The following is a 14779-nucleotide window of genomic DNA, read 5'->3' on the forward strand; positions in this document are numbered from 1 at the left end:
CTGGGACAGGAACTGAATATTGTTAATTGTGCTCACTAGAGAGAATAACAACAGGGTTGCATAAAGTAAACTGAAAACAGGAGTAGGGTTGATGATGACATGGCAAGTGGGTGGTGACAACTGGGAGGTATCAGAACAAGTTTCTGTCAGAATTATAGACTCTGGGATTGTCCTTTTAACAACTAGGGGGCACAAGATGTGAAATGTCCAACTGCTTACATATTAGTTCAGGAGATGATGCAGCCCAGTCCAACTCAACATTATCTAAAGAAATAGCTTGGCATCACCAGCTTTCATTTGTAGAACTTCTGTCCCTGCTGGACTACATCAGTTATGTCTAATCCTGATGGCGGTGCTCTGCCATGGTCAAACTACAATCGCAGATTTTCACATCACTGATTATCACTATTGCTGCTTCTCATAACACTAGAAGTACAAACACGTAAAGGAGGTAGTTCCTTACACGTCTGTCACCTGCTAATTATGCCTTAGCACTCACTTCAACAGGGTAAAAATAAAGATCATTATGGTTTTAAGTAACATACAATTAAACTTGTGTGGATGAATTTTTTTTCATAAACAGTGGAAAACCAAGTGTTAAAGTAATTCATACTTGCACAGAAATTACAATGTTACTACCCGGACTACAGAACACTTCTTAGCATACACTCCTCATTTCATCAAGTAACTTGGTTGTACACTGAAATTAATTTCACATTTGGTAAGTGGACGGAAGTAGCAGACTAGATCTTAATTATTTTATTTGACATTTGCTTACTGGGATAGTCCGACTGTGCACAGGCCCACTTTCAGTGGAGTTCCAGGGGGAAAAGCCCCAATAGATACAAATAAAAGACAGATTGTAATTTTATTCAGTAGTAATGTAAACAAAAGATTTATATACAAAATGTATACATAATATATATGCAGAGTTATACACAAACTGGATGTCAGCCAGGAATTAGACAAAAGGGAATGAAAGTAAACTAGGAGTTACACAACAGCAGAGCCAAGAATTAAATAGATGTAACACAGAGATTGGCAGTGGTTAGGATGTGCTGGGGATTTAAGTTCCAAGTCATAGAGATTTGATTAGAGTAGAGAGATTCTTCAAAGTGACTGTTAACTTTTGTGACTTGTAATAGATGGCTTTTAGAGCTCAACTGTCTTCTGTTAGATTGAGGCTGAAGTAGATAACGGAGTGCTGGACTCTTGTCAGGCTGGGATATTATGCCACGGGCCATTGAAAGTTGGGTGCAAATTAGGTAATTAGGTTAACAAGCCAGTTTAGTTGGAGTAAGGCAGTGCATTGATGGAATCATTTACCAATCGTATTAAAACAAGCATCTAGTTTTATTAAATCAGTTTTCTTCAGATTGGTGAAGACAGGAGAGGCATAAAGAAGAGTAGATGAGTCCTGGCAGTAGATTGTCTTGTGAAGTTTGTGGGGTAAGGTTTCATTCTGTAAAATGAACCTAGTTTAGTATGCACTTTAAGGTAAGAGACAAGTGTTAGTCAAATCTCATGTTATCGATTGTAACTCCAAGTTGCTTAGTGTGTGATACAGGTTCAATCTTGGAATTGTTAGATGCATATACCTGAAAAAGGGAATGCTAATCTGAAGTTTTACTACTTGGAAAAAAAATCATAAGTTTGGTTTTGTTGCGATTCAAAATTAACTAAGAGTCAGACAGCCAAGATTCAATTGCTGTGAAAGAAAGTTGGGTTACTTCTAAGAGTTTAAAGAGTGAAGGGGCAGAACAAATTAGTGTGGACTCATCTGCATACTGTGAAATTTTGCTAGGTGAGTTGCAGCGTGGAGCCTGTTGATGAAAGTGCTAAATAGAAGTGGACCTAAGATAGAACCCTGTGGAACAGGTAACGGACAGGATAATCATGCTACCATTTTACATCTTATTGCCTGCCAGACAGGTACCTCTGGAACCACATGAGGGATGTATGCCTTAAATGAAGGGAGAAAGTTCATCAAGTCCTCTTTGGTGAGAGACGATATCAAATGCTTTGTACAGGTCTAGGAATATGAAGGAGACTAGATAACAAACATTTCTGTATTGGCTGATGGCGTTTGTGAAGTTTAGGAGAGCTGTAGTTGTACTATGGTGGGGTCGGAAGCCATGATGGGAACTAGTTAGAAGGTTATTTGATAGAAAAATGCATGCATTCCCAATTCTTGCACTATTTGCTAAATTTTTTGAAAGTAGAGAAGACTGCTATTGGCTTAAGATTAGAAAGTTCTGTACTAAAACATCTGAGCTTTGGCTGGCTAAGATCTACCTGCAATCGACTGTACACACAGGCGAATTTATGTACACTTACCTGCACCTTTTCATATAGTACTGCATTTTTTTTTCACTAAATATTAATTGAATTGAATATTGTGGTCTCTCTCTCTCTCTCTACAGTCAGTTCCCCACCTTCCCTCCCTGTTAATCTTGGTGGCTTTGAAATTGCCCGCCCCTCTTATAAATTTGTATTTGGATACTCCTGGGCCCATCTCATTTGCTCACTCAACTGAGTGCAGTGAAATCATATTCTGATTTCAGGCACTCTTACTAGTCCCATCTCTTCAGCTGTATCCACTGTGTACAAAGAGTATTTGGGAAGGACAACCCTGTAGCCTCCCTCAAAAAAAAAAAAAAATCTATACGTGCGTGTGTATGTATATGTGTGTGTATATATATAAAATATACTTTATTCAGCTGTTCTGCATGCTATCTGCTCAGTTGCTCTTACTCTGCACTTATTACTGCTCGTTAGTAGCTTTCTAATTTACTGCCTTCTGCACTTGGTTTTAGTCATTTGTTAATTTAATTACATTTACTTAAACTGTATTTGCTGTAATACTGCTACACAAGTGCTTGCCTATACTGCATTTGAATTGTATTTACTGCTGTTTTAGCTGCTTTTCTGTAACAAAAAAAAAAAAAAAAAAACATTTCTAACCTCCTTTCCTGTAATTAGTTTAGTCCAGATACAGACTTGCTGTATCCAAGCCTGTTGGTAAGCTTCTGAGCCCCCCCCCCCCACCCCAAGCCTTTCTGTGTTGGAGGGAAGCCTTCTAACTTATCAGTGGGAGTGGCAAGCACTAGGTAGTTTATCTGCCACAAGAGGAGTGGTTTCTGGCCCAGAAATTGTACTTTATTGGCCGTTTGGGCAGTTTTTCCATCTCTTTCAATTTTCTGGTTTAAAAGCCCACATCTGCACTTGTTTCTCACCTTTCCTGTAACTAATCTAGTCCAATACATATTTGCTGTATCCAGGACTGTTTGTAAGCTTCCGAGCAGTGCCAAAGTCTGCTCTTCAAATTTTCCATTAAATCTGCTAGTTCTCTCCTCTCCTGCACTTTTACTAGCTTGTTAGTTTAGCACTTCCCAGAATTTTTGTAGCAATTATTGTAGTACACAAAAGGGTACTTGTGTATTATCACAACCACATTCCGAACAAGAGAAACGGCTCATCTTCAAGCCATTCTCCTGCCAGAATGTGTGATATACAAGGTTGGCAAGGTTTGGAAAGCAACTTGACACACACAACCCAGAAATTAAAATTACCACTGTAACAGCTACAAACAAATGCAATTTGAGGGTCATGCTGCTCAACGCTAGAAGTCTAAATCTCAAAATGCACTCGCTCTAAGCACTCCTTAAAATGGGGAACATAAACATTTGTGCTGTAACAGAGACCTGGTTCAAGGCAGCAGAAAGCACCCCTGCGCTACCAGGCTGCAACTCATGCCACACCTTTCGGCCCCAGAACTTGGACCGAAGCTCTGAAAGTGGTGGTGTTTCAATATTCATAAAGGATGCGCACCTCCAGACTGGTAACCCAACATAACACACCTGAGATACTTCAGGTGCAACTAACATTGGGTAAGACAGCGATTCAGGTCGTAGCCTGCTACAGGTCCCCAACCATGTCCCAAGATTCACACTCCACATTCCTAAGCACCCTGGAGAATATTAGGGGCCAACTTAACACTCTCATACTGGGCGAGTTCAACTACCCCTCCATTAAATGGGAAAACTATTCATGTACCAATACACTTGCCCAATGCTTTCTGGAATTCATTAATTCCAATGCCCTGGATCAGCTTGTTCTTACTCCCAACTAGAAGTAGCAACATCCTTGACCTGGTCATTACTAACATGGGTGACCGTTGCTCTACAACAATAATTAACTCCTCCCTGGTTAGATCCCATCACAAGCTAATCGCCTTGGAAATCCTCATCCCTCCCACCCCAACAAAGGTGACTACCATGAAAAACCTCAGGATGCATGACCACCAAATCATACACCAATGCACTATACGAACACACACACAAATGCATGGATCTCGCCACGCCCAATAGAACTAAGACGCTCTCCTCAAAAAAAGGAAGCCAATCTGATGGTCCCCTGCCACAAACTCACTCTACAGCAGGAGAAGGACACTGATGGTGAAGTCCCAAGACTGGAAAAACTCCCTTATCAGCCTCAACAAAAAGTTGAGATCCCTCATCAAATCCTCTAAAGCTAGCTATGAAACAGAATTACAGCAGATAGTAGAGAAAACCACAAGGCCTATAGTTAAGTAAAGAATCCCCATGGCAATACCCAAATTTGCTCTGAGCTACTGCACAATGGTACCCCCTCCCCATGGCAATACCCAGATTTGCTCTGAGCTACTGCACAATGGTACCTCCTATACCAAGCCAACAGATATTGCAAATCTGATGGACAAATTCAATGCTAACTTTACTCCCCCCCCCCCAAAGGACCAATCATGTTACCAGTAGATTGCCAGGCACCCAGTATTACTGCTGCACAGGTTAAAACAGCACTGTCCAAGGCCAAGAATAGCTTCTAAGGGACCTGACATTATTCCTGGCTGTGTTCTACATTAACTACAGAGTGAACTGGGACCTCACCTGTGTGCCCTGTTCAATCACAGCCTCACCTCAGGCTTTGTCCCTACCGAATAGCGCACTGCTACAGTCATCCCTCTCCACAGAGGAGCAAATACAGATCCCGGGAACTATCGCACCATTAGCCTGACGAGTCTGATATGCAAAGCTATGGAACGCATCATCATGGACCTAATAAATAAGGATATAGGGAATCTCCAAACTCTGGATCCTACACAGTTTGGTTTTGTGAAGGGTAGAACATGCCTGCTCAACTTGGTCGACTTCTTTGAGTCAGTCACCAGAGCTGTGGATGAAGGTAAGGTGGTTCATACAGCCTACCTTGATCTGGCCAAGGCCCTTGATACCATTCCCCAATCAGAAATCACAGAAAAACTTACTAAGCTAGGCATCAACTCCTATATCACTAGGTGGGTTGCAAACTGGCTCACAGAACCCACAGTTTGAAAGTAGCCGACTCCAAGTCAGACGCCGACCAGTCACGAGTGGAGTCCCACAGGGTTCGGTCTTGGGTCCTCTCCCGTTTGGTATCTACTTCTCTGAAGTCCAGGCCAACACGAAGGGACTCTGGCTGACAAAGTTTGCAGATGATTGCAAGTTGTGAGCTATTATCAACTCCCCAAGTGATGTTGACATCCTGCAGCAAGACCTCAGTGAGATGAATGACTGGTGTCAGAACCATTGCCTTAAGCCAAAAAATGTGCCTTCATCCCCACTGGGAAAAATCTGGTTCCCTTGAATTACCACATTGATGGTAGTCCACTGAACACAGACGGTGTTATAAAAGATATCTGGGAACAAAGGTTGACAGCAACATCTCTTAACCACCAAGTTGCCAGTGTGGTCAGAAAATCCTTTTATTGGCACATCCCATTACAAAGGGTTTTGCATCCAGGAAGAGAGAGGTCATTGTCTCCCTCTACTCTACCCTCATTAGGCCAGAGTACAATCCCCCATTTGGCATGTACCTCACTAGACACCTGCAACAACTGGAGAGGCTGCAAAAGTACCTCACAAAGAGGATCCTAGGCCTTAAACACTTGTCCTATATGGACAAACTCAAAACTCCAACTATTCTCGGTCTCATATCACCCACTTAGAGGTGATCTCTGCTTGACTTACAAAAGCCATGTCTGACCCAGCTTGGTTAGAAATGCTACATCTAAAGAAATCTCAATCACTCTGCACCACACGCTCCACAGACCTCAACCTCATTACCACAATCAATAGAACATGCTGGAGGGACAGGTTCATAATCCAGAGACTGCCCATGGAATAGACTTCCCATACATGTCAAGCAGAGCACCTCACTGGCCCTTTTCAAGAGAAATTTTGATGAGTGGATGGGAAATAGAAAATTCACGCTGGGGATCACTCCAGTGGCTCTACTCGACAGAGGCACTAGGAACTAAAGTTGGGTGGTATGATGCCAGGGAAATCCTATGGGCTAGGCTTGTAAAGGCTCCAGGGCCATTAGCCTAGTACACACCTATGAACATGTCCCTCCTTTATGAAGTGGTGTGATGTAGGCTATTTTCCAGATTTTGGGATCAAAATGGAGATTGGATAGGAGATATTGTCAGCAGCTATTTTGAGCTATTCAGATGGTAAATTATCAACAGCAAGAGAAGTAGGTCTAAGTAAGTAATTTCTTTATGGTACTGGTTTGCATATAACTGGAGGAAAGGGCATTTGGATGGATATAATGTATTAATAGGAATGGCAAGAAGAGAATTGTTGTTAGTGTTGGTCAACGCTAATATGGAGCCAATGAAATATGTATTACTGATTGGCAATACTGTCTATATTGTTTGTAGTGGTAGATGTTAGAGTTATGGACTAACCTGGCTTTAACAGTTGATTTATGGCAGCCAAAAACGTTTTGGAGTTGTTTTTATATTAGTGTTGTGTTGCAATGTAATATGATTTTTTGTCATTTTTGTTCTGCTTCTTGGCTTTATTTCTTAGTTGCTAGTTAATTACCTAGAGTGGTTTGATTTTTGTTGGTTCGGTAGTCTGCCCAAGCTTTATCTCTGGTTTAAAGTAACAGCTTAGTTTCCTTAGTTATCCAGGGAGCATAGTCCGTCTTAATTCTAATGGTTCTAGGTGGTGCTTGACTGTTGAGTATGTCTAAAAACTGTATTATTAAAATATGATATGGCATTATCTAGCAGGAGAGAGAGTAATGGGGTGGGGCAGTTGCATTGCTGTAAGGTTGATACGAATGTTTGAAGTGAGAATTTTTTTCTGTTGCAAATTTGTCTATATGTAGTATTTAAGGAAACTGTAAAGATTACCTGACGAGGTAGGTGGGTAGATGGTCACCAACAGTATCTGGGAGGCAAAATTTGATTTATTGGTCAATATCCAGTCTAGTAGTGGCTTGTTAGGTTTTTTTGTCAATTCTAGTTGGAGACTGAATTAACTGGGAGACTGCATATAAGTTAATGAAATTTGTAGGATTGTCTGAAGTGCAGGAAAGGCAGTCTGTATTGAAGTCACCCATTACAACAGTTTCTAGAGAGAATGTTAAAAGACTACCAGTGGAGAAAGTCCTCAATTAAGGTGGGATTGTTACCAGGAGGGATGCAGACTGCTGTAATAGTTCTGGATTTCTGGAAGTTTATTTCACTTATGAGGATTAGGTTCTAGATGTTGAAGTTTGAGTGTGCTTTTGTAAATAATATCTAGACCTCCACCGCATTTGTTTAATCTGTCCAATCTACAGCTGCTGTAAGCCTGGAATTAAAATTTCATTGTCACTTATGTCAGACTTTAACCAGTTTTCAGTTGCAGTTACTAGATCAGTGGAGAAGAGAGAGACCTGCATGAAATTTGTGTGTTTTGTTCACTATGCTCCCGAGATTCACGTTTAGGAATAAAAGGTCTTATTTTCTACAGGTAGAATTAGTAGTCATGTGAGTATGTAGAAGGATTTGTGCATTTAGGTGTAGTGGATTAGTTTTGGGGCCTAATTATAGATTAGAAGTAGTACCATAACACTTCGACAATGTCACTTTTCCAGTCAGCGCTCCTGGGCAGAGTCTGAAAAAAGTCTATGAAAAATCAATGCTCATCCAGAAAAGAAATACAAATATTTAAATAAATAAATACATAAACATATCTCAGGTCCACCTGTAAAAATTGTTCTTAGTTTGGCTGCTACTGGGCAAGGCCCAAGTAAAAAAATCAATAATGAGCACTGCAAAAAACAAACCAAGATTCAAATAGAAATTACAGCTACAAAGGCAAATCAAATGCTGCAGAATGTACAGCTAGTTAAATCCAGACAGAAAGGTGATAATGCCCCTATGTTGTGCACTGGTTTGACCATAGCTAGGAAAGAGGGGACAGTTCTGGAGACTTTAAACAAAAGGATACGTTTCTCAGCTGGACAGCCAAGAGGAAGATGTCTAGTACAGTGAGGGAATGCATATCATGGCATATGAAAATAGGTTAAGTGAAGTCTACATTTTAATACACAAGAGATAGATTACTTATGTACCATATCATCAAAGAAAAGGACGAGACAAGTAAGAGAGCAGGACCAGTAAACCTTAAAATGTAATCTTGCTCATAAAAACTACTTTTTCCACAGAAAGTGTAGCAAACGTCTGGAATCTGTTGCCACAGTGGCAGTAGAGGCAATAAAAAAAAAAAACAGTTACAGGCTCTAAAGTAGTGCAATACTCCTGGAGGAATATTCAGTAGCTACCTTTGGCCAAATGCAATACTCAGCAGATTCAACAGATTTACCCTCTCATTCTCCATGTTAATGCTTGCATTTCAAGATGCAACTGTTCTTCTTCTTCTTTCGGCTTTTCCCAGTTAGGGGTCGCCACAACAGATCACATGCCCGCTCATGATTGGCAGTGGAGTTTTACGGTGTCGAGTTGCCAGCCCGGCGCCCAAACTTCCACAGAAGGCACACACACGCACTCATACCTAGGGCCAATTTAGAGTGTCCAATCCACCTACAGCATGTCTTTGGGATGTGGGAGGAAACCCACGCAACCACAGGGAGGACATGCAGACTCCACACAGAAGGCACCCCAGCTGAGGATCGAATTAGGGAACCTCTTGCTATGAGGTGACATCGCTAACCACTGCACCACCGTGGCTGCCCCATTTCAAGATGCAACTGTTACTTCACAGAATACCTTCCTACTTTACTCATACAGATTATTTACTACCTTTAAAATAACATCATGGGACACAGTACTCCAGTGCAACAAAATATATATGTACTGCAATAACTAGACTTCTGCAGGGTTTAGAAAAAAATGTACACGCCAAATACAGCTTTGCACAGCCGTAACACTTTATTAATAACAGCATCTTTACTTCAGACATATTCTATGCTTATTCACTGAAACAGTGCCAAAAGTATGACCAGTACCACAGAGTCAAACCTGTATTTTGTTGATTCGTTTTACTGTTGCAAACAGATAGTATCACTCATATAAGGGCACAAAAAAATTTAAATAATACTCTAGTGCTATTCACAATGTAAGACTATGCAATAGTTTTCTTCAATCCTGTAGAATCTATTAGTTCCAAGAGCACATGAAAAGACAAGCCATGAAGACTGAAAAACAAATGTTATCCTGTTACATGATAATATAGGTGCAACTAGTGCTTTAATCATCAAAAAAACACAGGATGTGTTAGCTGCAAATAATACTCATTTTATGTAAACGTATCATGTTAAAACAACTAACATGTGCTCTGAAATCACAGTGACTTTTAATAACAGTATACTTACAGGTTAATGGTCACCCTGAGTGTCTTGAGATATGCCACTAAGTTTGTGATCTTTTTACCAAAACAGTGCCGTAACCTGGTCAAAACACACGATGTATACCTGGTGTCTAGACTTACCCCAGAATGCCACTATTTTAAAATTAGTTTAATGTTTTACTACAAAAACAACATGCTGCCCTTTTAAATTCATTGTAGAAGGGTATTTTTGGTATGATGGTTTTTCATACATCTTGCCACTCAAACAGCAATAAATACTAGTAAAAAACAATATATAAAGTTAAGCACCAATAGTGAAATTAATGCATTACTGTAAAAAGCAGACCTGAACAACTGTAGTTCAGCAGCAACTAAAATACTGGACCAGTTTTTGTACACTGCAGCCAGGTTTAAGCAACAAAGCAGTTCTGGACTGCCTGTGACAAATCTGTGCTTGTAAACGAGGTCTAGTCATTTGTTAGTTAAGGAAACATAAGAAAACTAAATTGCAAAATGTTTGAATTATTTACCCAATATCAACACAAAGTAGTGTAATAATGACACTAAAAGCTAATGGTCTGCTCTTTCCAACTTAGGTTGATTGTCTACCTAAATGTGACGAGTTACATAACCATCACATGACTTCACCGAGAAAAGAATAAAATGCAGAATGACATAAGCGACTACAAAACTGCAACAAGTTAAGAAGGACATTGTACAGACAACCCCATCAGAATAATGCACTTGCAGTAGACAAAATACACAGTGACCAATGCCACACATTCACTCTTTCTGGTTAACTTTGATCAGCGAATGCTGCCGAATAATGTGTAATGCTTAGACTGGGACAATCACCAACAACCTTTCAGACAAGCTATTGTTTTCAAATGGGGTCATAAAACAAAAGTAAAAATGTTGTTTACTTCCTTACAATTCACCATACAACAGGTAATTTGCTCCGCTAAATGAATTCTCCAAACAAACCTCATGTGATTAACATTCTCAAAAACATTAAGTTGCAGAACACTACACCATTTTCTGTCATTAACATAACCACTGCAAGTTAAAAACACTGTCTTTTTATATAACAAGAAGCAACATAACTTTGCAAATGGAAGTCTAAAATGTAGCTGTACAAAATGCAAAGGAACATCAAGAACCCCCCCCCCAAAAAATAAAAATAAATAGATAAAAAGGTCTCCCCAACATAAATTATCTTACCCAAATAAAGAAAAGACCTACACACCCACTTAAAAAATGCATTATCAGGTCTTCTCCCACTTCTCAAAACACATGACAATCTCAAGGAAATACACCTCAGATGGAGCCACTGCTATGACCATTTGGGTTTTCTGCAACCATGTGAATGCCTACACTCAGTTTATCTACTATGGCAGGGTTAAAAGGGGTTGCCACCACCTGTAATCCACATAGCTCAGAGCTTGGAAAGTTATGCTCCACAAGTATGTACAGGAAGCCAGAAACAGGAAAAGAACCATACTACTCCCAGCCGTCTTGTCTTTTGCATCTCTCAAAATAAAGATATGACATTTGTCTAGAAATCGGCCTCAAAAAAGTCAAGCCTCCTAGCCCCACAAAGCTTATAGCTTTTCAGCAGCAGGTCACAATCTCTCAGGCAGAGACTAGCCATTTTATCCTACCATAACCACAACATTAGTACATTATGAACAATCAAAGTGGCTGTAACGTTGCTTTACAATGGTACCAGTCATAAAACTGACAAATGGAATTTTATACTTCCGTATCAAGAATTATGCAACCTTCAGTTATCTGAAAATGTTAGCAATCATTTACGAAAAATAAAAAGAAAACCACAAACCACTAGAGTCAAGCTACACTGAAACAGCAATACATGAAAAACCTTAGAGCCATACTGGCTTCTCTATACCAAATGCCCCTCAAATGACACAAACAAAAGATCAACTTGATTACTACACAGTAACACCTCAAAACCTTAGACGTAGCAAAATGACAGCATGAGACAGTGCACTGCATTACTCAAGCCAGGTCACCCCCACCCCTTATCCATCTGGGAAGTTCTTCCTCACATGTAATGGTCTTACAGTGGTACAAGCAAGTCTTTGTCAAGTTAGCTCATCCAAAACACAGAACTGACTGAAATGACTGTATGTTTAAATCTTCTAACTAGGAGGTCCTTCAGGGCACAGTACAATTCATCTAAAAGTATAACCCCAAGAACGTCACAATTAAAAAATGAAATGTAGAAATTGTATACAATAAGCATGAACTGACAAAGGAAGCGACCACTTCAAACACTGGTATGCACAAAAATATGTTGTAAACAGGGAGTCTGAAGTCCCAGTCAATAACCACTTTTAACCAGTTTGTTACATTTGATTTTACCAAACCATAATAAAAGAGTACATCTAAGTACCACTTTAAAAAACCTGCACAAGATTAACATTTTTGCACCAACACTTCAGAGTTTCAGTCTCAGATAAGGAAATTTAATTATGTGCCACTCAGAAACACCCATACAGGAGTGCTAGTATTAACAGTGACTCATCCTTAAAAACAGCTCCTGCTGATTAAATAAATACACACCTTTAACACAGTTTCAGTGATAAATAGCAAATCTACACATATAAACGACAATATTTAGTGCTTATTCTCTATTCTGACCAATTTTTGTTGCAATGATATAAAACGCTCCTGACTAAATTGTCTTCTATTTGATACGCCCTAAAAAGGTCTTCTTGTACTGCCCAAATATGCTTAGCATCTTCTACAAAGTTTCAGGTTGCTGGACTAGAACCCGTTAACACAGTGTAGCAGGTGGGACGATGCAGCACAGCATAACAACCAACTAAAATGTAAAATTGTGTAATGGGAGAAGTACATTATCCATGCCCACTTCAGCAAGTAGTTCCTGCAATTCTGATGTAGACCGTAAGTATGATGGGACCTGTAGGATTAACTGGGCAAGTCAAAGTAAGAACATTACACAGAAAAAAATGAACAATTATATCCAAACGCTGAGGGATCAGAACTTGTGCAGCAAACTTCACATAGCAAAAAAGAACTGGGTGTCGAAGTGCACAACGAAGCCTCCCATACACAAATAAAAAAAAGGAAAATACTAAGTCTGCTGCATTTGACAGCAGTTGTAATCGTCCACGCTTACGTCTGAGTCATACTATATTTATAACGTAAGAAACAGCATTTAACTTAAACCGCCGAAGGAAATGGAAGCAACGTTTTGTGAAAAGTGACATCACTGTTCGGGACCATCTGTTCTGTTGACACCTCCATACCAAGCATATGCAAATTAAGTCACACCTTCAAAAGAAAAGCGCAACTCAAACGTTACAGTTTTAAGTCTAAAGTGTCCGTTGTCCATATTTTTTAACCACCAAAAACGTCACATGCCATGTTTTTTTCTGATCACGGCCATGGACAACAACCGGTCCTTCTCACGCACCTCCTCTTTCAATTTGGCCTCGGTGATTTTCAGATGCCGGATGGTCCCCTTCATCTCCTTCATCTTCACCTCCATCAAGGCGATAATGTCTCGCTGTTCGTTCAGCTTTTTCAATAGCTCGTCGGAGGTGGTCCCTGACGACAACGAATAAGAATGGTCAAAAGTCTCTGAAATATCCCCAACGCCAAGTCTGCTCGCCGCAGATGCCGTCACCACCGACAGCCCCGGCCCTGTACTGCCGTCCACCGGTACTGTCAAGTCAATTGGCTTAAAATCCTCCCCAGAGCCTCCAACAGTAACGGCAGGGCTGCCTTCTATTCGCTGTAAGCCAACCGTCCTGTTGTCAGCAACCGCCAATTTCTTTTTGCTTCTTCGTCCCTTTTTCTCGTTTACACCTCGAAGAGGGAAAATAGTAGGCACCCTTATGCTATACGTTTTCCGGCCACCCTGAAAGTGGACGCTGCAGACACGGTGGCCGGTTGTAGGTTGAAAGGTGCTGAAGCAGCCGTTGACTCCGGTGCGCGAGACGTTCTTCAACCACTGCTTTCTCAGCTCCGCGTCCTTCGGGAAGGTGTAGAAATGGAGCGCCTTGTCCCGATGTGAGTTGTTGTAGCACCCAGGGACACAGCAGGTGAAACCGGGCATAGCGAATGGGACTAGCGCTTAATATCGATTTTTTTCAAGTAAAAACTTTTAGTTTTGTTTTTCTTTTATTAGCAGTCCCAACCAGCAGTGTTTGAGGCCCTCGGAGCGGAACTACATGTCCCACAATGCTAACTACTTCCTGTTAGTAGCGCACCCTACTGGTCATTCTGAATACACATTGTGGCAGGAGTATAGGATAGCTCAAATTTGAACAAGTCCTGAGAACTCAGTCCTGTAGCTAAAAATTAATATTTTGTATTCCGATTTGTTGAATCACTCACTTATAAACACATGAAAATGTACACCCCAGTCTAAACAGGAATTTCCAGTTCTACGTGTAATTTTCTGATGTTGTATGCAAAACCATTACCTGTGTATGAAGTAATACACGAATTATATACAACGTACCTACTAGGTAGTGCACTAAATAAATCGTATGAATGATATTTGTATCATTTGCACTGTCTCGCCTGTCTCTTACTGTATGCATACCAGTCATGTGTCGTAATTCACGACGTCAGGGAGGTCAGTCATACGCTACATTTAAACCTTTCGGACTATTCTGCTACAGGGGATCCTTACCTAATGCGTTGAAGGAAAACGGATAGCATCTGTTGCATCCAGGAGTCACTGTGAAAACCCCAAAGTTTAAGTCTTCTATATCATCCTTTTTAGGCCCACAGAACCACCCAGTGAGAAGAAGTGTACAATGAAGCAGTCACTCTTACAGGCAAATTATTTCACAACTGTGTTGTACTGTTGCTGTCTTAAACGAGACATTGAGTGAAGAATGAATATACTGTCTGCCTTGTACTCGGACAGAAGGTGTACAGTATGGACAAAACTTCCTTCTCAAATCTTGGAATGTAAACAGCACTCTGTACTATTAAAAACTTCATTCAGTTACTTTGTCTTCTCCAGTTATTTCATACAGCACTGTTGTCCAAATCTTTATCTAAATAATCTCCCAGTATTCAAATTTTAAGTTAGTAATTAAGTTCTGTAT

General features: G+C 40.3%; 1 protein-coding gene across 1 annotated transcript; it reads right to left on the reverse strand.

The window, feature by feature from the left end:
• Nucleotides 1-9222: 9222 nt before the first annotated feature.
• On the reverse strand, nucleotides 9223-14159 carry THAP11 (THAP domain containing 11). The gene has a single exon (XM_044082064.1). The coding sequence runs from the start codon at nucleotides 13771-13773 to the stop codon at nucleotides 13069-13071; it is 705 nt and encodes a 234-aa protein (XP_043937999.1). The 5' UTR covers nucleotides 13774-14159; the 3' UTR covers nucleotides 9223-13068.
• Nucleotides 14160-14779: the final 620 nt, after the last annotated feature.

This window comes from Protopterus annectens, chromosome 8.part1, assembly GCF_019279795.1.
Source record: "Protopterus annectens isolate FY-2018-M chromosome 8.part1, PAN1.0, whole genome shotgun sequence".
Taxonomy (NCBI): domain Eukaryota; kingdom Metazoa; phylum Chordata; order Ceratodontiformes; family Protopteridae; genus Protopterus; species Protopterus annectens.